The sequence below is a fragment of the Apis laboriosa genome, unplaced genomic scaffold (assembly GCF_014066325.1).
Source record: "Apis laboriosa isolate Shangri-la unplaced genomic scaffold, ASM1406632v1 scaffold49_cov149, whole genome shotgun sequence".
In the NCBI taxonomy this organism is placed as follows: domain Eukaryota; kingdom Metazoa; phylum Arthropoda; class Insecta; order Hymenoptera; family Apidae; genus Apis; species Apis laboriosa.
The window spans coordinates 2,143,694-2,167,616 of record NW_025223500.1 but is presented as its reverse complement, the minus strand read 5'-3'; the positions used below and the strand labels follow the sequence as shown (position 1 = coordinate 2,167,616).

Below are 23,923 nucleotides of genomic sequence, written 5' to 3'. Positions count from 1 at the left end.
CCTTCCCCTTTCTTTCTACGATCATAACTTCTGAGCAAATTCGAATTACTTCCCGTTTGTTATGGTGCCATCTATAAAAGCGTTCTTTTGTTTTTAAGAAGAGTCGTGATGAACGTTCTAAGAGTTTCCAATCCTATGCAACAATTTCAAACAATATGGCGAGAAGCGTCATTTTTATCACTTCTTATTTTTTGCATTCCAGCTTAGGAAATCAGCTATTGAAGCTACTGTAATGCGGCACTGGGAGAGAATGTTATATTTTACAGAACATGCAAAAAGTGATATCAAAGATTTAAAACCGGAAATTTTAATTTAAAAGATGATGATCATGCATCGGAAAAGTTTAATGACGGAGAGGAATTGCTTAACGAAAATCCGACCCAGACGCAAAAAGATTGGAAATTACCAGACAAGCAGTATTCAACTGAAATAATTAGGTGAGATTCAAAAGTTTGACGATGAAGGAGGCCCACATGAATTAAGCGAAATAAATAAACATGAATTAAGCGAAATAAATAAGAAAAACAGATTTCTGCTGCTTTTCATAGCATAAAAGGAAAAGTTTTCTGCACAAAATTGTTATTGGCGATGAAAAATGGGTTTTATATGACAATCACAAACAACGGAAATTATGGGTTAATTCCGGGTAACCAACGATTTCAGTGGCTTGTAAAATCGAAGCAAAACCGAACTTGCATTGTAAAAAAGTTTATATGGTATTTATATGGTGAGATTTCCAAGAAATCATCCGTTATAAACTAAATTAACATTAAAACATTATAATAATAAATTATATAATAATCATTATAAATTTACCAGGAAAGACAATAACTGCCGAATATTATCAAAATCAATTAATGAATTTATATGACCAGCTAGAACAAAAACGGTTATTTATCAGACCAGGAACAAGATATGTGATTTTGCAGCACGACAATGTACATGGAAAAAAAACATAGGACACAATTTATGCATTGGGATGGGAAGTCCTGCCAAATGCGGCATACTTTCTCTGGCCTTGTCAGACTGTTATCTTTTTCGAAGTCTGTAACATTAATTGTCTGGGAAGCCTTTAACTTGGAATAAAATATCTGAAAATTTATTGATGACTTCATAACCAGCAAATAGCTGTCATTTTTCAGGGATGGACTTTATAATTTACCCACCAGGTGGGAAAAGATTATAGAGAATGAGAGTGAATACTTTGAGATATAATCTTATATCTGATTTATATAATAAAATCTTGAATTTGGAAAAAAAGAAGAAAGAACTTATTTGTATTAATATTTATTTTTAAAAAAATTTGTAAATTAAAATTTATAATTAAAATATTTTATCTTAATAATTGTTATATAAGAAAGATATTAATAATTATTAATTTGATTGTTATTATATTAAATATTAATTAGAATATAAATATATAGTTCAAAATATATTTAAAATATATTGCTCTAATATATGTGATTAATAAGTATATTAATTATAAACATTTATCTAAACAATAAGTAAAAATACATAACATATTGTCTTCTATCTCACATTTATTTTGTGAATGATCTTAAATTCTCAATATTCCTAATCTTGGTCATTATGAATATTTTTTCCTGTATATTTATAGACATAACTTGAGATAATTGCTTCGATTTAAAGATAAAATTATATGATGTTATATAAGCAAAATAAAGATGAAAATTCTTACTTTCAAGCAATTTCTTACTTCAAAGCATATGTATAAATATTTATATTATTATACATTATTGCAATTTAATCATTATTAAATCTGCAATATATATTTTATTCTTTATTGATTTTTATTTTATTTTTATAATTTTAAATAATATTTATTATAATGTGCATCTAAAAAATCATTATTTCGAAAAAATTAAATTTTAGTTAAGATGTTGATAATATTCGATCTGTAATTATTTTCATATAATTTATTTAAAAACATAATAACAATATACAAATTAAAGAAAAATTATTTAATCATAATTATTTAAAATTATTTAAAATAAAATAACGTTAATAAATTTAATTCGAGAATGAGATAGAATATTATAAAATGTATAATTATATATTTTTAATGAATAAAAGTTTAAGAAAATCTTTTTACTTTAGTAGGATTTTGGATTTAAATTAGTATTACTTTTATTATTTTGTTATTTTTAATGCAATATATTTTCATTGTTATTAATAATTATTTAAATTAATTTTTAATTCACAAACAAATATATAATCTTACGCATAATTATTTGCAACATGCTTGATATAGCTTTATTAGACAAAGTTTCAGATTTTTAGAATCTGATATCATACTTTTAAACAGAAAAAAATTAATTTAAAAAAAGTACTACGCATTCCGTAATGATAGCATTATGTTTTTTTCTATTTAGTTTTTTATTCTCTTTTATTTTAAATAAGAGTATGATGTCAGACTCTGAAAATTTATAGTTTTATTTATCAGATGCAATATCCACCATTTTGAATTATTTTTTTGTCTGCAAATATTTCATTTTCTTTTTGTTTTAATTTGACTTATACATTTCTATGTATGTCTATAAATATATACGACTTAAAGATCAATTTAGATTTGAATTTAAATTATAATATAATTTAAATTTTTTATCCAAAAGGTAATTTAAACTTGATATGTTTTAGTACTTCTATTATTATTCAATTATATTAAATAAAAATCTAACATGGCGTCATATGACTCGCAAAAATTTCTAAAAATTTGTAATTTTACAAATAATTTTAAATCATTAAATTTCAATACTAAAATGAATATTTTCAGATTCATGATAAAATCCATAAAAATGCATAGAGAAAATAAAAAATTTTAATATCTTTTTTTAAAATTTAATCACAAAAAGTAAGTTTAAAAAGCAGTGTTACCACATTTAATTATATATAATTTAAGTAAAAATAAAATTACATTATTACAATATTTATATTTTATATACATATATTATTATATGAATGACGCATATAAATAATTTCTGAAAACATTAATTACATTCATTAATATTTTAATTTTTAAAATAGTAATTTTTTTTAATGTGAGATAAATTTATCTATATTCACATTTTTAAGTGACAGTAACAGTAAATGACAGTTGGTTATGTATCGTCAAAACATGTTCTTTATTTTTTGATTAACAATTTATACTTACGTTTAAATTTTTGTATTAAATAATTTAATAGTTTTTGTGTTTTAACATTTTTATACATAATAATAATATGTTATATTAATAAAATGTAAAATATAAATATTTTACATAACCAAAATCATTTTTTCGCGATTATTATTTTATATTTTTGTAAAAATTATGTATGTCATTATTAATAGAAAACTAGAAAAAAAAACTTATATTTTTTTTTAAATATCTAAAAATATTTACCTTTATATATTTAAATATTTGTTATTATCATAAACGTGAATCATCGATATAAAGATTATCATTATCAGTACTTATTTACACAATAATCTAATGATAGGATGGAAAATATAATTCCATTATTATGAATATAAATATTATTTTATAGAAAAGTTAAACTATTTATTAAAGTGTTAAAATGCCAAGCTCATACTTATATGCTATAAATAATGAGGGGCGCGTATTTGGATTGTCAACATCTGGAAACATGTGGAGAGAATTCATGTACTTGGGTCTTGAGTTTAAACAATTATCAGCAGTACCACATTTCATGTGGGCTATAGGTGGTGATCGTCAAGTTTATGTACATGTACATGGTTTAGATGTACCTATAAGAATCAAGGAAGAAATATATGAAAATGAAGTATGTTTAAAATATATTTGAATGATTATAATCATAGTTATTTATATATGTAACTTTTATATATAGTTAGTATAGTTATTTATATTACTATATAGTTATTTATATATGTAACTTTTAACAGATTTTAAGAGAACATAATATTTATAGCGTTGGCTTCCTTTAGAAGGATTTAGTGGAAGATTATTACCTACAGATAGGTATAATTTTTCTGATCAAGATGGTACAGTTGACCGTAGTAGAGATAAAGTAAAATTACCATCTATGGCTTGGCAATGGGAAGGTGATTGGCAAATAGAAACTACATTGGATGGCCAACCATTAGATCATGATGTAAATGCAATAAAATTTTTGTTATAGCAATTAAATTATTTATAATTAATCTATTATTTCTTCTATTTCATTAAAAAATATTTTATTCATTTAAAATTTTTTTATTATTTTATATTTCTTAATTTTTCTTAATTTATTAATTTTTATATTAATAACAGCAATTACATATGATTATAGTTATCAATGAGTTAATAATGGATTAATTCATTTTTCAGTTCATCTTTGTTACATTTTTTATGACTTTCTGTTTATATGTAGATTTGTTATCAGTTGTCAACATCGACAAAAACAAACAAAGTGTTATGATGACAGAGAATCTGATATTTTGGTAGGGATGGACATATGCAGTTGATTTTCCAGCTACATATACAACAAAAAAACAATGGAAATCTTGTGTTAGAAGAAGGAAATGGGTTCGATATAGGAGATACAGTGCTATGAATTCATGGTGTGCTATTGCACCTCTTCATAAAGATGCAACTAAAGTAAGTTTCTAAATTTTTAAACTAAATGATTTTCAAAAACATTTACAAAATTTATTAACATATTTTTAGGAACCTTTTATTGATATATCTGTGGGTGGAAATCAAATACCTGGTGGTAATCCCGGATGTTTAATAGTTTGGGCAGTAACTGCTCATGGCAGGGTATAATATTTAAAAAAATATTTTTAATTTTCTTAAAAAATATTATAATTTGTATTAATTAAATATTGTAATTTATAATAATATTTTATTTATAATTTTTATTTATAATTGTAATGTTATTTCCATTCATACTTTTATTTTATATATTATATATGTAATAATGATTATATTTAATATAATTAAATTATTAATATAATTTAAGGTAATGTTTCGTGTTGGAACTAGTACTACTTGCCCTGAAGGTCAAAGATGGAGTACTATAAAATTAGCAAATGGATATGAAGTGTGTCAAATCACTGTTGGAATGACTGGTCTTGTGTGGGCAGTGTTAATGATTGGTAAAGCAATTGTGCGTACAGGTGTGACTAGAGAATATCCAATGGGTATGTAAATTATACTAAATAATGTATATTTTTTTATATTGATATATATATATTGATATATATTATATAATATATACCGAATATATTATATATTTATGTTATTATATTTATATTATATATGTATAGGTGAAGATTGGGTAGAAGTTGATCCTCCACAAAAAGATTTAAAATTAATACAAGTTAGTATAGGTACGGATGCTGTATGGGCTATAACACAAGATGGAGGAGTATGGTTTAGAAAAGGTATTAAAGGTGAAATGAGTGGAGTTTGTGAACAAATGGCTGTTGGAACTGGATGGGTGGAAATGTTAAGTAAAATGTCACTGGTATCTGTTGCTCCAAATGATCAGGTAACTGATAATAAAAAAAAAACTTTTTAAAAAAATATTTTCTTGAATAAATAATAATTTTTAATTTATTAAGTAATAAGTAATAATTAATTATTAAGTAATAATTAATTTATTTAATTTTTTTAATATCTTTCAGGTTTGGGCTATAGGCCATGAAGATAGATGTTTATATTATCGCGCTGGTATTACACAATCAGAATTAACGGGTAAAAAATGGAGATTAATAAATGCACCTCTTCAACTTAGTCGAGCAAGTAGTAATGCTAGTTTATCTTCGAGTAATAGACATAGTATGTGTGGTACTCCACAACAACAAAGGCATCAAAGTTGGGGATCATTGGTACTTATTTTATATAAATTTTAAATATTATAAGTATATTATTAATATATATAATATATATATATTATTTATTAATTTAAAAATATAATATTTACAGAATCGACCACATAGTACTAGTGAAGGTACTACATTGATTAGAGAATGGGAAGAACAATCTCGTTCTGCACCAACACCAACATCATTAAAATTATGGCAACGTGTAAATGATGGTACTTCTACAAAAAATCCACAACAAACGTCTTTCCAGGATATATACTTAAATGAAGATAAAAAACGGTACATTAATACATAATTATACATAACATAATTATTTTTTATTGTAATAAAAGTAATTATTATTTTTTTCTTAATTAATAAAATTGTAGATCAGTAAATTCATTAGATATGAACGATTTAACCGAAGCTAGCGTTGCTAATATAACTATATCGAATGAATCATTGACTAAAACTGGAGAATCTATAATAGTATCTGGAAAAGGAATGGGCAATGTTGTTAAGGTTAATAAATAATTGAATTATATGCATTCATATGTAATCATTTTTATTGAAATTAAAAAATTTAAAATTAATATAGATTAATCCAGCTGCATGGAGTCCCGTTCATTCAGTCGGCTCTATGGTAGGTGTCGAAGCTCATCCGGAGACAGATGGAAGTATTTTCGATCCTGACTTGACCAGTGATTCGGGTGTTTATGGAGAAGATGAAAGCTCTGGGGCAATGTATTGGGCTGAATGTGATACCTCTTGGTATAAAGTAGAAGCTGGAGCATGCTTTGTTGACTTATCTAATCCTCCAAAATGGTAATTAATATTGTAAACAAATATTATCTATTTAAACTTAATTATTTACATATTTAAATTTTAGGATTGCAGATTCAAATGGTGCAAGTCATGGGGATGTAGCAGAGACATGGAGAATATATATTTTGGAGGAATTAAAAAAAAGATTACAAAAAGTACAATATGATCCATCAATATACGAAAAAGTAGTTGAAAAGTAAGATTTTGATAAGTATATAAAATTGTATGTAAAATTAATAATGTTATTTATTTTATTTTTATTTATTATAATTTATTAGATCATCTTGGGTAAAAAATGGTAATGCAAAATGCAAAGTTAAGGGCGGTACTTCATATGAAGATTGTGTTATTGAATTAGAATGGATAAGTAGTAATAGTGGTTCTTTAGATTCAGGAATTGTAACTATTTTAAATTCGGATGGAGCAACAACAATTGTAAGTTAAACAATTTTTTTTAGAATATTTCAACGAATTTTAATCAATGTCTTTTATAGATGCAATTTCCTGTCTCTGAAATTATGTGTGTAGTTTGCTGTAGTGAACCAGGTAATCCACGAATAGCGATTTATACTCCTCGAATGCCACGTTCTAAAGTTCTTAGATTGCAATTTTCTAGCGATACTGAAATGGAAGATTGGTTAGCACATTTAACATCAGGTATATAAAAACTTAATATTCATATTTAATATATGTATAATATATTAAAGAGAAATATATTAAGAGAAATAAATAATTTTTTATATTTTTAGTTTCTTGTCAAATGAATAATGTTTATGGAAAACCTGGTCCTAATACAATATGGGCTACTACTGCATTAGGAGACGTGTATGTATATGATCCTGCTATTATAGAAGTAAGTTAGTACATATCTCATTTAATATATATATGAAATTTTATGCTAATGCTTTATGTACATGATAGGAAAATCAGTTTATTAATGATGCTTATGTGCAAGAATTAGATGTTGTTGGAAAAGAATTACCTTTTGAATGTATTTTGCAAAATGGTTTTGGATATGGTAGTTCTTTAAAAATTACTGTTTGTATTCATGATGATGCTGATAGGTAAAAAATAGTTTAAGATAATTCTAAAAAATATTTTGAAAATATAAATATAAATGAAAAAATATTTTCCAAAACATTTTTATATTTTTTAGGCTATCATTTAATTTTGTCTGTTATTCAACGATGTCTTTAAAACAAAAATCTGTAATGGATTGTCATGATGTAGCATTACATTTTAATCCAAGATTAAAAGAAAATATTATTGTGCGAAATACATATCAAAATGGACAATGGGGCGATGAAGAAAGAAACGGAGATATATTGTTAAAACCTGGTTCTAATTTCACATTAGATATTATATGTGAAACTCGAGGATATAAAATTTATATCGATGATAAGGAATTTACTTTTTATAGTCACAGAATATTGCCACAAAGTATTACTCATTTACGGATTAAAGGATTGATGACATTATGCAGCATATCGTATAAATCTACATCTGTATGTAATAATCTCGATATTAATATTAGAACTAGTTTTATGTAACTTAATTGTAATGTAGTAAAATTTCATGTAGATAATTATTGATCCAATTACAATGTTTTGGAGACAAATGGGTGGACATTTGAAAAAGGTTGAAACTTGTTCTGTTGGTGTAACATGGGGAATAGGATATGATAATATTGCATGGGTATATACTGGTGGTTGGGGTGGTTTATTCCTGAAAGGTCGTTTTCTATAATAAAAAAATTTATACTAAAAAAAATTAATTTATGAACTAATCTTATAATTTTAATCTTATTGATTTATATAGGATTAGATAGTAGTACAGGAATAAATACTATGGTAGATACTCACAATTATTATGTTTATGAAAATCAACGTTGGAATCCAGTAACTGGATATACTTCTCATGGTCTTCCAACAGATCGTTATATGTGGAGTGATGCATCTGGACGTCATAAACGTACCCGAGAACATACTAAATTATTATCGATGCAGTGGCATTGGGTAAGAATATATAGTAACATATTTAAATTTCAATATTTAAATTTTATCTAAATTCTAACAATCAATTTTACTACTCTTAGTATTTTAAATTTGGCATAATATTATATTTCCTTCCTTATTTTCTTTCCTATTTTTCTTCTTTATTCTGATTAAATTTATTTTCTTTTTTATCAAAGACTCAAAATAGAGTATAAAATCACAAATCTTATTATGTAAGAATTACAATTGGATTCTTTATTTTATGTAGAAAATACAATATTAATTAATATTAAATACAAAATATTAATATACAAAAATATTAATTGCATTTTTTATAAGATTTAAATAATAAAATAATAAAATTTTATATTATTTTTAATAGGTATCAGATTGGATAGTAGATTTTCATACTCCTGGAGGTGTTGATAGAGATGGTTGGCAATATGCTACAGATTTTCGTTCTCAATATCATGGTAAAAAACAATTTACTGATTATGTTAGAAGAAGACGATGGTTTCGAAGGTGTCAATTAACAACTAGTGGACCTTGGCAAGAATTAGGAAATACAAAATTGATTGATGTTTCTTTATATGTAAGATATATATGAATTTTATTAAAAAAATATAAAATAATAACTTTTTAAATTCGTGATTTTTAGGCAACTGACAAACCTGGTTCAGATACTCCTGTTTATATATGGGCAGTTGCCTCTAATGGTGAAGCTTTATTTAGAAGAGGTGTTTCAGAATCATGTCCAATGGTATATATAGTAATTGTTTATAATATCAAAATATAAATATCTGTTTAGATTGTAAATAAAATTATTATTTATTTATAGGGAGTTTCATGGGAACATATACCAAGTGATCAAGCTTTAGTAGGTATTTCGTGTGGTCCTTGTGGACAAGTTTGGTCTGTTGGAAAGAATGGTTCCTCTTATTGGAGATTAGGTATTACTTCTGTAAAACCAACAGGTAAAAATATAAATAATATAACAGAATAAATAAATTTTTTAAAGTTATTAAGATTCTTTCTAATTGCTATATTATAATTTTAGGAATACAATGGCAGAATGTTGAACCACCGGCAGGTGCTCACTTAAAACAAATTTCTGTTGGAAAAAATGAAGTGTGGGCCTTAGATACAATAGGTAGATTACATATACGACGGGATGTACAGGTGAATGTTTTTCCAGAGGGAACATATTGGCAAACGCTTCCTGTGATGCCGAATGATCCTATACATATAGGTATACATTAAATTTATATATTAAATAGATTATTGATTAGCTTAATTTTTATTAATGCGGAAAATTGAAACTAACAAATAATATATTTTTTATAACGATTTATGTAATTTTATTAAGAAAAGGAAATATTAAATTAAAAAGAATTATCAAAGAAAATGTACTAAATTTTTTTTTTACAAAAGTTTTTCAAAAAAATATAGTATATAAAATATATGATACAATTCTAAATTAGAATTTATTATGAATTTATTAGTTTATATTTTTTGATTTTATGTTTACAAATATCATTGTTTATTTATTAAATATAATAATTTGTTTTATATATTTAATATACTAATTAATTTATTAATAAAATAATATATTTTATTTATGATATAATTTAAACTATGAACATTGTTTATATATTTTAAATATAATGATACATATAATAATATAATGATATGTATATATTTCAGATATGTCCGTTGCAAATGCGAAACAAGGTTTTCGACATGTTGCTGTTGCAAGAGAACAAGGCCAAGTTTGGGCAATTTCAGGTGCTGGTATACTTTGTCGTAGAATAGGTATTACTGATGACAATCCAGCTGGAACTGGTTGGGCAACTGGTATAGGGGTGAGTTGATTGATAAATTATGTACCATTGTTTTGTGGAGATAAAATTATTAATATATATATATATATTATTAGTATATTATTAGTATATAAGTATATAAAATTAAATATTTATATCTATTATAAACAGGCAAATTGGCAGTATATAAGTATGGGAAGTCTTATAAATAAAACTAAATGAAGAACTAATTTCCATTTTTCAAATGGAAAACTAATTATTAATCAGATATGCAAAATATTAATATTTATAACACATTAATATCTAAGAATACAATATTCTATCGTTTAGTTTCTTTATATTTTTCATAAATAAAAAAAATCAATGCGTATGCGTATGATATGTAGCTATATTTATATATATGATATGGCTTAGCTGTTGCAATTGATTCAATTTTATGATACAAGCTTGATACTATGATATTTCATAAGTAACAGAGATATTATTTTATCTAAAACGTACAAAGAACAATAATATGAAATTAATTGTTCGTATTACTTTCATTTATATTCTAATAGATATAAATACATATAAAAAAAATAATATTAATGAGATTATTTATACACGTCTATAAATTCATATAGTTTTATTAAAATTTTATATCAAATGAATCAAAGAAACATTCCAAATATATGCATTTAAATAAATAAATATAATTCGTAATTATACAGAGCATTAATATATTCATGAAATATCGTTAGATTCGATTTTTGAGCCAAAATAAATCCAAAATTTTATATATAAAAATTATTTAAGGCTTATTTTTTAAATTATCAGCAATTTAAGTTTGCAGAATTGAAGATGAAATAAATTGGCAATAGAATGCAATGATATAAAAATAGTTTTATTTTATCTAAATTAATCTTTTTACGCTTCGTATAAGGCAATACAATACAAATTTTAATTACTTATAATTTAATAAATAAGTTTCAGTCGACATTTTTATGTATTTTATAAATTTTTTTGTTTTGGCTTCTAGAATCAATTCTTTAAAAATATCCCGCAAATATATTAACACTCTGTACATATGTATAGTAAAAAATATGACATTACATATTAAATTGTACGAAATGCCTTGTCTAGCTATAAATTATTTTATTATAAAATAAAAAAACTGAACATTAAAAGAGACTGTTCATTCAAATATTTGAAAAATTGAAATTATATTAAAATAAATAATCTTTATATATTTTTTTTTTACATTTTTTATTTATTACATATTTTATTCATATATAACAATTTATTAAAAACAGTATATTTAAATAAGTTATTAAAAATTGACTTTCGTAAATATTAAAAAAATGAATCGTAAAGTAATACATAATTATATTAAAACAATGCTTCATTTTTTTTTAAAAGATAATGCATTAAATGTTCCTGTATAAATAGATTTCATGTAGTGTCTCTAATATGATTTTATGTTTATTCTTATTCTATATATAAACTTATCAAAATATAAATTACATGAAAAAATTTTATCTAAAATTAAAAAAAATTATTATGGTTAAATATTATAAATTTTTATTATGAATATTATTTCATAGTGAATTATAATATTAAGTTTCATTATATTCATTATTGTATGTATGTAAGAATATAAGTATATCATGCCAATGTTTATGCTGATATATAAATACAATTTATTGATAAACATATATGTATTATAATTTCTGATATGTAATTAAATTATATTATATATATATATATATAAAATAAATAAATATTATATGTATTTATTAATAAATTTAAAATTATTTAGAAATATATTTATAAATTAATTTAATAAATTAATTTATTATTAAATAAAAATTTATTTAATAATAATTTTAAGTTTATTATGTATAAAATATATAGTCGTAAAATATTTTTGGTTTAATTATAGAGAAATAAATATTAAAATTAATATATAAAAATGTTGGTTAAAACTTAATTATTAAGTTATATATTATAAAACTAAATACAAATAAATTAAGTTTTATCTCTCTCATGTTACTCATTCGCTTTGTCTCATTTAAACACAAATTTAAATTTAATTATAACAAACCAATTGTAAATAAACAAATCAATCAAATAAACAAATCAACCAACATTTTTTTATACTTTTATATTTGTTTTCCAACTTCTTCAAAATTTTCCAAAGATAAAATATAATAATATTCTATATATGCAGGATGTCAACTTTAAATAAAAAAATTTTATATTTTTATTTTTTTATATCATCTCTTCCATAATTTTATTATTATTCTTGATATTTTATAATATTTTATATATAAATTATACATTTTTTAAAATACTTTAAAAATATGTGTTATAAAAGATAAATATATTCCAAAATAATATTTTTAGAATCAAAACAATTTTCAATTTTTTTTTATTTATTAAAAATAATTGAGATTAATATTTTGTATAATACGAAATAATATATTTTATTTCCGTAATTACTTAAATAAATAATAGACATAATAAAAGTTTTTTATAAAATATATTTTACTATATAAAAAAGGAATACGTTTGATGTACATAAAAAAAAATAAATTTTTTTACATAATTTTATATATTATACAATAATTCAGATTTGTTTATTAAAATAATATTGTGAATATTTATATAATATCTAATGCATTGATTTAAAAATGTGTAACAATGTATATTTATATTTTTCATTTAAAAAGATACATATTGAATTCAAAAAAATTATATGCTAAAAATTTTGTTCCATAATAATAATATATAAAAAATAGTCCGTCGATTAAAATATATTCTTTTTTTAATATTTTAAATCTATTAAAAAAATAAAATGACATCACGAATATCGTTTTTTAAATTATCATAGTAATCACATATCTAATATATCTAAGATCTTTTTTATAGGGCAAATTTTTATTTAAATGTACAAAAAAATATCACGTAGCAAGAATATTATTATTAGAATCTGGTTACGATCCTAACTTGGTCAGCATATTTTCGTTTTATCATTTCAGCTTCAATTTTATCTTTTTTTCCTTGTTCACTATGAGATATGCCATAAAAGAAATAAATAGTAAGACCTGTATAAAATATAGATATAATATATAATATACAATAAGTTATAATATTTTTGCTTTTTTCAAATATTATCAATATATTTATACCTATAGCCATCCAAATAGAAAATCTCATCCAAGTGAAAGCATCTAATTGCAACATCAAATATAAATTTATAAAAATACTGCAACATGGAAGAAGTGGGACTAATGGTACCTGTAAATAATAAGTACAATTAAATATAATATTAATATTTTTTTCCTAACAAAATTCTTTTTTTTTCGTTTTAAATATGCACCTTAAATGCTAGATCAATTTCATGAACAGGTTGTCTTGCAATAATAATTATGATTAATAATAATATGTTTACAAGTACTATTAATATCACAGATTCTATTACATTCTTGCCAAATACTTCGGTATCAACATAACTAATGAAAAATGCAGTAATAAATATAACGACACCTGTAAAAATAATAAGATATAAAAAAATATAAGAGTAATGTTAATCATAGTTAAGGTTTATATATAATTTTTATTATTATATACAAATATGTAATTTTTATTATTATTATAGATAATTTACATATATATTACTTACATAAAATTGCAATACTATATTTTGCAACTTTAATAGACATCTCAGTTACTTCTTTTTGATTTTGCAAATTGACAATTTGTTTTAAAATATTGAGTGGTGTTAATTTATAACCATCTATTGGTGTTACAGACTGAGTATTTGATGTACATTCTTTTCCTTGATATCTAAATAATACATACAACAATTATTTTTTTGAATTTATTTATACGCTTAATATATATATATATATATATATATTATTATAATAATTAGATATTACTATCTCTTTACCTTAATATTAAAACGGATATTGCTACGATCGTATATGCTAATAACGTTCCAATAGACATCATATCAATTAATTGTTGAAGATTAAAAATAAGTGTCATAATTCCCGTGAATAAACCGGAAATAACTGTACCGAAAATAGGTGTCATCGTTTTCGGATGTACATTTGCAAGTCGTTTAAAAATTACCCCATCATTACCCATAGCATAAAGTATTCGCGGTAAGGGAAACATGGCTCCAAGCATACTTGTACATAATGCAAATGCTGCACCGATATTAACAATCCATTTAATAATAGGCCATCCAATTTTATCGAATACATATGGAAATGGTGCGTCGGCATTCTAAATATGAAATATTTTTTAATAGTAGATATTAATTGTAATAAAAAGAAACCTTAAAAAATATAATTCATATATAAGCATACTTGGTCATAATAAGGCCACATCATAGTTAATACAGTCGAAATACTAAAATAAGCCATTAAAATTATAATTAAGGAAGCAACAATGGCTATAGGTATGTTGCGTTGAGGATTTTTAGCTTCCTCGCCAGTAGTTGCAACAGCGTCAAATCCTACGAAACCATAAAAACATTTTGCTGCCCCGATCATCACTCCGCTTATGCCAAAGGGCATAAAACCTCCTGATCCTGCATGTTGTTGTTCTGATTCTGGTATATCATTTATTGATATCCTCCAATTAGCTGGATCAGCTGAAATTATTTTATATGTCAAATTAAAATAATTTATACAAGATCTTTTTTTCATAAATATTTATAGATTATTTAATTAATTAAAAAATCAGATAAATTGTAATCAAGAGGACATCCTTAAAATATTATGATTAAGAAGATATTATGATAGGGATTACTTTTTGAATTACTTTAATTTGAATGTTTAAAAACGATAAATAGAAATTATTACCTTTAATAGATCCTGCAATTATGATTATTAAAATGGTCATCAAGTTTATTACAGTGAATATATTATTTAAAATTGACGATTCCTTCACGCCTACACTTAATAATATTATGAGAAGTATTACTACAGTAAACGCGAAAAAGTCTGGATATTCTGATAAAAACGAAACGCTTATAGGCATCACAGAATGCAATGTTTTACTTATTACATTTCCTATCAAGGCATCCAAATAATTACTAAGTCCTCGGGCGACACTTGCTGTACCTAATAAAATTTTTAATATCAGTAATAATTATTAATTTAATAATGATTATACATATTATATTATGTCTACAAATATTATTTTAATAAAAAAATTATATTTTAATTTTATTTTCTATAAAAAAATAGAGCCTAATACGTTTTTATGAAATTAATACTTTTACAAAAGCAATAAATAATCTTTTGTCTCACCTATTATATATTCCAAAATTAAATTCCACCCTATAATAAACGCAATGAATTCTCCTACTGTTACATAACTGTAAACATATGCTGACCCTGCTTTCGGAACTCTGGAAGCAAATTCTGCATAACACATCCCTGCAAGTTGAAAATAATTGCCTCTCTTATAAAAAGCAAGATAATTAAAATTATCGAATTAATTATATTTTAGATTTTATTTAAATATCATTAATCATTTGATAAAGAAGCATTTAAATTTTTTTTTTTAATAAATTTTAAATTTTTAATTTGAACATTATAATTGAAAAAAAAGAGATTTATTTTATTTATTAATGCATGTTTATGTTTTCTGATAAAAATAAATTGTCAATATGGGCAATTCTAATTTACCGGCAAACCCGGAAGCGATAGCTGCAATGAGAAAAGAAATGCAGACGGCTGGACCAGCCGTCTCTTTGGCAATGCTACCAGCAAGGACATAAACACCAAGGCCAAGAGTCGAACCCACGCCAAGTGCTGTGAGATCGAATAAGCCTAAAACTCGAGCTAGTTCACTTTTATTCTCAAGATTTTCATCTATCCGTCTTCGAGACAGCGCCTTCCACAATCGGCTGGCCATATTGCCAAGCCTTTTTCCTTATGCTTACTTTTCTTTTACCTAAAATTCAATATATCATTATTTTTTTTTCCTTTATTTTCATTCTCAAGTTTATGTGTAATGTATAAGTAATAAAAATTTGTTTTACATGTAATGAAAGATAATAAATTTGAATACGGTTTCCTTGTATTTTAAATGATAATTCCAAAGTCATTCAAGCAATTAAACAACAATATAATATTAACGTTTAAAATATTTTACTTAAAGATATGCTTAAACCGTAAAAACTCTTGTGCATTCAAGTAAATTCCGGATTCCACATCTGAAATACAAAAATATTTCTATGCAAAATATTTAAGCAAATAAAAAATTGCATTTTCCATTAGATTATTTTATATCTAAATAAGAAATTATAATATAACAATGATAATATTATTTTATAAAGATAAAATATAATACAATAATATTTAATAATTGTTGGTTGTTTAATTAAATATCTCTTCAATGTTATGAGATACGAAACCATTCCTTTGTTAAAAAAATATTTATTAATTAGAACACTTATTATTTTTTTCTTTCTTTTATAATATATGCGAAACGAATAATAAAAATATTTCCATTTTATCATGAATAAAGAGCAAAGATTATAATATCGTATTGCTCGTTACAAATATATAACATGATTGATCGATTTTTATGATTAAAACCCATTATTATTTTTTAATGAAGAAGATAAAAGATTCGTATCTTTTTTAATTATATACTATAGTATATAATTAATTCTTTTAACTTAATTTATTCATTTTCAGAAAATTGATCGATAATAATTAACTTAAAATTATTAAAACGAATTTATTTAAATATAAATCTCTATCAATAAATTTTTTCTAAAATAAAATGTAAATAATTTTTTATAAATAATTTTGTAAAATATAAATGTACAATTTGCAATAATTGATTAAATCCACGAATTTTTTCAATATTCTTTACTTGAGACTTAATCTCAAATTAAAAGTAACAAAATTAAGTAAGTAAAAAATCATATGACAATATTAGATATTTGAATAGAAAAAATTTTTAATTATGAAAAGAAACTTAACTTAAATAATTATTTTATCATGATTTGAGAAGAGAGGAAAAAAAAAATTTTATTACAACATGAAGAAGAAATACTTAATGATTTGGGATGTCCTAAATTCCAATGGAGTTATCGATTTACAAATTATAAAAGATAAGATACAAAAAAATATCTTGAGATATTGAAAATCAGTAAAAATAAAAAAAAATAATGAAGCATAACAATTAGATATTTCAACACGATAATATCGGCTATATTAACGATATAATCAAATTAATTGAGTTCTTAATATAATCAAATTAATTGAGTTCTTAATATAATCAAATTAATTAATTATTAATTAATTAATATAAAAAACAGGAAATAAAGTGTAAATTGGCTGGCATTATAATTAGATTTGAATATTAGATTTGAATATTATTGAAAATATTTGGAAATATCTATCAAGACAAATTTAAATAAATAATTATCAATCTTTTTATTAGCAAAGTTTTGCTATAGAGGCTAGGTGGAAAAAAATATCATAATTTTAAACACATTATATAAATCAATGCCAAGTTTTATTTTTCAAATTATAAATAAAAAATAGTACGTACAAAATAATATAAATAAAACGTATATGTAATGAAAATATTATTTTTTATGTTTTATTTATTATGTGTGTACGCAAAATATTTATACATTTTTCTAATAAAATATGAATTTTTCTTATATTAGATAAATAAATAAAAATAAACAAAATAAATATATATTATTTTATTATTAAATATCATTAAATAAGGTTGCAAAAAAATAGAATATATTAATTTGAGATTAAATTTAGAATTACATTGAAAGAACATTATATATTATTCATATAGATTAGATAAAATTTTTTTTGATTATTATATAATCAAAACAATTAACAGTTAAAATTTAAAAAATATCGAAATGATAGATAAATATTGTAATTATATTTATAAATGATTAGATAATATGAAAATAACATATTTTTTATTTTATATTTTATTTTATAATTGTTATATATATTTATTCTTTTTTTAAAATAAATATGAATATTTAACTGAAATATGAATTATATATATATTTATAAATTTTAATGCGAAATAATTGCAATCATGTTATATAATCATCAATAATTATCACTATCATTATAAAAAAATGATTTATAATTTTTATCTGCCAAAAAATTAAAAAATTTAATTAATAATTTAAAAAATTATCTAATTTACTAGTTAGAATTGAAGTTAACGATACAATCTTAATGAATTTGCAACAATATCCATGATTTATCACCGTTCACAATGATTGCAATGGTATCGATGATAATCGATGATGGTAATCAATATCTTAATTTTAATGGTGATTGAGTTTCAATATCCCATTTCATTACCGATATAATTTATTACCATTTCATTCTTTATCATTCGAAAATTTCATTACATACGTCGTTTAGATTTATTTATACGCTACGCAGTCAATGCCATTATGTCTTTGCATAACCATGTTTCTGCAAGTGACCATGCAACGAAAATTGCTTTCAACAATCTTTATATATCCAAAAGATAGAAACGGAATAACGTTTTTACATAGCAAAGCATATTATGAACAGAAATGACGAGAAATTTACATTTTGTGGAAATATTATGAGATATATCATTGATTTATTAGTTTAATTTATTTCAATCAATTTGTAACAATGATGATTTGTAACAATTATCTGATGTTTTAATATTTTTAATAATCTTAAAAAGATATTTATTTCGAAAAAACTATTTTATGAAAAATAGCAAAACTTATATTATTGTAGTAACATTCCATAACATGATATAAAATTAAACTGTAAAATATTTATTACATAAATTACCAGAAATTTTCAATATATGATTTTTTTCATAAAATTATATTGTCTATATATTTCTAAAATATTCTGAGAATTACATACCAATAAGGATTCGTTTCGTGTATAATAAACATGCATAAACTATCATTCTTTCTCTAGTAATGAAAATGTTTAAACCATTATAAAATATTGTTATAATAAATATATATAATACAAATTTTTTAGGAGTTCCCAAGGCTCTTTGATCATTTATGTGTTCGTGAATCACCTTGATCTCTTTAAACGATGATCGTGATTGGTAATTTAAAAAGAAAGAGAGGAATGTCCTCTTATTATGTATTTACAAGCGCACGCAGAATGCATCTCGATTTCTATTCTTTTATCTCCATTATGTTAGAATTCTCCCAGTTAATAGTTGTAATTTTGTTTACTATATTTATAACACATACACTGATAACTATAAAAACAATGTTGTTTGATTATTAATACTTCTTCATAATGATATGAGTATAATTATCACAAATATAATGTATTTTTCGAATTTGTAAATGTAAATATTGAAGAGAATCTGTTGATCGTTCATAATAGCCCATTTTAAAATATAAAATCTTATTTCTAAGACAAATGTCAAGTATGGATTAATATCGTAATAAATATCATAAATTTTTAATCAATTGCTTAATTTCCATTAAGCACTATATTGATTTGAAGATTTTCACGAAGATAAAAGTTCTTAAATTATCTCAAAAACAAAAAATTGATAATCGTTTAATATCGTTTTATTGATATTTCAGATAACGTCAAAAATAATCGAGATATCATGGCAAGCATCCTGTATAGCAGATATATGATTTTTACAGAATCATTATAGATCAAAAGATAAATTTCATCAAGTAATTCGATATATCTAAGTTCTATTTTTTCTTCATAAAAATATTCTTCGAATCATTATCATTTTATCATGATGCATGTTGACATGTATAAAACATTATTCAAACAAACATTATATGATATTGATCGGTTTCACCTGTGAATTTCATGATACTATAATTGGTGATACAATTGGATGTTTTAATATTTGGATAAAGATTCTAAAAATAAATCGAAAATAATAATGGAATAAAATTTTTTTACTTATGATTTTATTTTCGAGTACAAAAGTTTTTAAATGTAATTAAAATTGGCTAATTCCTAATTAAATATAAATGAATTATATAATAAATAATTACTCTATATACATGAAAATAAGAAAACAAATTTTTAGTTAAAGTTTAAGTTCTTGTTTTTCTGAAAATCGAGATTAAACATATACAATCAAAGAATCATGTAATCGACAAATTTTCAAATTCAATTTTTTTAAAAACTAGTTTTTTACTTATTTTTATTATTACATTTTTTATTTATTTTCACATATAGAATAATTACCCATCCGGAAATAACCAATTTTATTTGTGCTTCTTGTGAATTTTTTCGAACTTTTATTGAAGAAATGAAACTTTAAATAATTTTATTCTATATTTTCGATTTATTTTTTTTTTTTAAATCACCTATCTGCTTGTTTATCAGTTACAAGACACTCTTTAATGTGTACGTATTAAAATTTGCGGGTCTCAGATGATATTGGCATAACGAGAATCCACAAACAAATGTATAGTCGATTCAATGTGACAAGGTTACAGTCTAATTAAGGCAAGGCATCATGGTATCATGTCCCCATTGCACGATCCCCTATAATGTCTTTATTTACAAATTATATGCGAGCCATTTAACAATTTCACCAATCAAGCCTGACACCATGTAAGGTCGAGGGATCTTAATTTGATTGAATCATGATCATTGAATAATAATAATAATAATAATAAAATTGTTAAAGACTATGATTTCATAATGTGAGATGTAATAAAAAATCTTGTGAATTTTGAAAGGAAAAAAAAAAAAGAAGAAGAGAATAGAGATAATGCAAGAGTAAAGGAAAAAAATAAAAAGTATATGCATGTGGCATTCACGGATTGAAAAATATTTTTCGTTTTAAAAATAACATCACTAAAATTTCGTTAATTAAATCTGGCTGAATCCTGATTATCAAGTTTTATAATATTAATTTTTATCCTATGCAGAATGAATTTATGTCCATTGAACTCCTTGACAAAGTATTTCTTATACAAATATAATGTTTTGAAGATTTTTATTAAAGAAATGCACAATAGAAATGTAACATTTAAATAACACGAACAATTCAAATATACAATTATAGACAAGTGACATCGATTAATCAACAATTTAGATGATGATTCTTTGTGTATGAATTGTTTGTATACCTTTGGCAAAGCTACGTTATATGTACACAACTATATCGGATACAAATCATGTATGTTCGATTTCTATACATCGTGATCCTTGAAACGTAACAAGCTAATAATATTAAAAGTCTGATCAGGAATATTTTCATTTTAATCATTATAAAATGGAAAACAATATTGATGTGACAAAAACAAATAAAAATTTGAATGTGAATTGAATATGGTGAAAAAAAAAATGGTAATATTTATATAAATCAAATCTTGCAGTTAATTACGGATAACTATGTTAAATTGTTAGCATTACATAACAAGGAAAAAAACATTGGAATGATATTTCTCAATGCTAACTTCTTGCAAAATTCCTTTCAATGGATATCCTTAGATGTAGTATCGAATATTACACATTGCTACACGAATTGAAAATACTAATAAAAGAGAAAGGAGTTCTTTCCTTATTCATACATGTAGAAAAGAAAATCAGATATGACAAACACTATACGCATACGGATTACATACGTATATTATAATACAATTTTAATTTTTATAAATAATTTAACCTTAAGTTAATTTAATCTAATCTAAAATAAGTTTGATCGTTTAATCTTAAGTTTGATTGATGGATAATAAATAAATAATTAATATCTCAAAAAATAAATTGTTTGATTAACTATTTGATTACATATTTGAAATGAAAAAAATTAAAATAAAAAATTTATAAAATACAAAATACAAAATATAAAATACAAAAATATTTTATATTTTGTCTTTATCATATCGTTTTACTTAGTAAATTTAAAAAAAATCTACGAAAAATCTACGACTATGAATTAAAATAAAACATATTGTGTAAAAATCATTAATCAAATTGAATAAAAATCGGATTTTTATAAAATTTTATAAATTAACCGATAATGTAATTTATTATTTGAATAACATTATTTAATAATATTAATCAATTTAAAAAATTCAAATAATTTGATTAAATATAATATTTAATTATTTACAATATATTAATAATAGTTTTTTTTAATAAATATAATTTATGATATAATATTTCAATTTAATAACAAATCATTTAATTAAAACTATAATAATACATTTATATTATTTTAAAATTAATTTTAATTAAATAGTTTCAATTAATTTAAATAGCTGAATTAATTTATTGAATATTATTAAATATATAACATATTTCTGCTATCTTTTATTATAAAAATTTAAATTAAAATAAAATAACATTTAAAAATACATTTTCTAAATTTATATTTAAATGTATCATTTATCGCTAAACTGTAATTTTTCTCATTATAAAATGCAAAATAAAATTTTCATTCAAAAATATCGCAAGGAAAAAAATTCTAAAATAAATAAATTAAATAAAAATAAGTGCAAATTAATTTATCATGTTGATTATTTATTATATTCTCTTCGTAAAAAAAATATAAATATAAGAAATATTATAGAAGATAATAATTATATATTTTATCTTTTACTTGTGTTGTATTTTACGATGTACACAAGAATATATTACTTTTCAAACACGTGTTCATGTTTATCTTTATTAGAACATTAGGTCATATTAAACGTTAAGAAAAATTATAAAAATAAAATAAAAAATAAAAAAATAAAAAGAAAAATTATTAAATTCTTAAATGCAAATAATATGAAATAAAAATATTTAAAACAAGTATTTGTAATAATACGCGCATAATTACAGAATGTCTTATAATTGAAGAATTATACAAATCACAAGACAATAAAAAAATTTTAGATTTTAAATATATACTAATATTTATACATATATTATACATATATACTAATATATAATTCATTGAGAAAAAAATAATATTGAATATTTATTACATTTACAAAAAAAAAAATTATTCTTACCTGATCTCGAAGATTGAGAAGAAAACTAGATGTGTAGAAAATTTCTCACATATAAAATCACTTTGACCGGGTAAGATAAATATATGTAATTGAATCGGAAGTAGGTCGACACTGTGAAACCGGTCGCGCCGGAGGACGGTCGCAAACTAATAATGTGCTCTAATATCATGATGTTCGCTTCCACCTGTCTGCTTACTAATAAACCACGATTACCCCCCACTAAAAGCTATTCTTAAAGTAACTACATTACCGGTCGCAGATTTCGGGTTTCTCAAATTTTGAAAGAAAAATTGTATATAAAGAAACTTTATCTCTTAAGTTTTTCTTTAACTTTAATTAAATCGTTCTTCATCAACCTTCTAAAAATCTGTTAATAAAGTAATAAACTGTGTTAGTAATAGACTATTATTGTAACTTATTATATTAAAAACATTATGAATATAGATATATAT

General features: G+C 22.6%; 2 protein-coding genes and 1 long non-coding RNA gene across 7 annotated transcripts; 2 read left to right on the top strand and 1 right to left on the bottom strand.

Moving 5' to 3' along the window:
• The first annotated feature begins 55 nt into the window (after positions 1–55).
• On the top strand, positions 56–1,260 carry LOC122716745. Its single transcript, XR_006347082.1, has 2 exons — positions 56–727; positions 820–1,260. It is a non-coding gene; the product is annotated as an uncharacterized LOC122716745 (long non-coding RNA).
• Positions 1,261–3,362: 2,102 nt separating this feature from the next.
• On the top strand, positions 3,363–11,202 carry LOC122716926 (tectonin beta-propeller repeat-containing protein). 3 transcript variants are annotated; one of them, XM_043940443.1, is made up of 24 exons: positions 3,363–3,800; positions 3,948–4,130; positions 4,463–4,615; positions 4,685–4,777; positions 4,980–5,160; positions 5,287–5,510; positions 5,647–5,850; positions 5,948–6,126; positions 6,216–6,348; positions 6,425–6,651; positions 6,716–6,847; positions 6,930–7,086; positions 7,146–7,308; positions 7,401–7,504; positions 7,573–7,715; positions 7,808–8,156; positions 8,233–8,383; positions 8,470–8,666; positions 9,028–9,237; positions 9,304–9,405; positions 9,484–9,619; positions 9,703–9,894; positions 10,350–10,507; positions 10,637–11,202. In XM_043940443.1, the coding sequence occupies exons 1-24, from the start codon at positions 3,576–3,578 to the stop codon at positions 10,685–10,687; spliced, it is 4,047 nt and encodes a 1,348-aa protein (XP_043796378.1). In that variant the 5' UTR covers positions 3,363–3,575; the 3' UTR covers positions 10,688–11,202. The 3 variants fall into 3 exon arrangements, with proteins under 3 accessions (XP_043796378.1, XP_043796379.1, XP_043796380.1); XM_043940444.1 differs by having other exon boundaries at positions 3,661–3,800; positions 3,922–4,130; positions 10,637–11,201; XM_043940445.1 differs by having other exon boundaries at positions 3,661–3,800; positions 3,922–4,130; positions 4,389–4,615; positions 10,637–11,200.
• Positions 11,203–13,314: 2,112 nt separating this feature from the next.
• On the bottom strand, positions 13,315–23,823 carry LOC122716909 (cationic amino acid transporter 3). 3 transcript variants are annotated; one of them, XM_043940422.1, is made up of 11 exons: positions 23,472–23,822; positions 16,509–16,682; positions 16,153–16,420; positions 15,772–15,900; positions 15,322–15,582; positions 14,824–15,110; positions 14,400–14,740; positions 14,130–14,293; positions 13,827–13,993; positions 13,636–13,744; positions 13,315–13,551 (listed from the first exon to the last, which is right to left on the bottom strand). In XM_043940422.1, exons 3-11 carry the CDS (start codon positions 16,379–16,381, stop codon positions 13,430–13,432), a joined length of 1,809 nt encoding a protein of 602 aa, XP_043796357.1. In that variant the 5' UTR covers positions 16,382–16,420; positions 16,509–16,682; positions 23,472–23,822; the 3' UTR covers positions 13,315–13,429. The 3 variants fall into 3 exon arrangements, with proteins under 3 accessions (XP_043796357.1, XP_043796358.1, XP_043796359.1); XM_043940423.1 differs by lacking the exon at positions 16,509–16,682 and having other exon boundaries at positions 23,472–23,823; XM_043940424.1 differs by lacking the exon at positions 13,827–13,993 and having other exon boundaries at positions 13,507–13,551; positions 23,472–23,823.
• Positions 23,824–23,923: the final 100 nt, after the last annotated feature.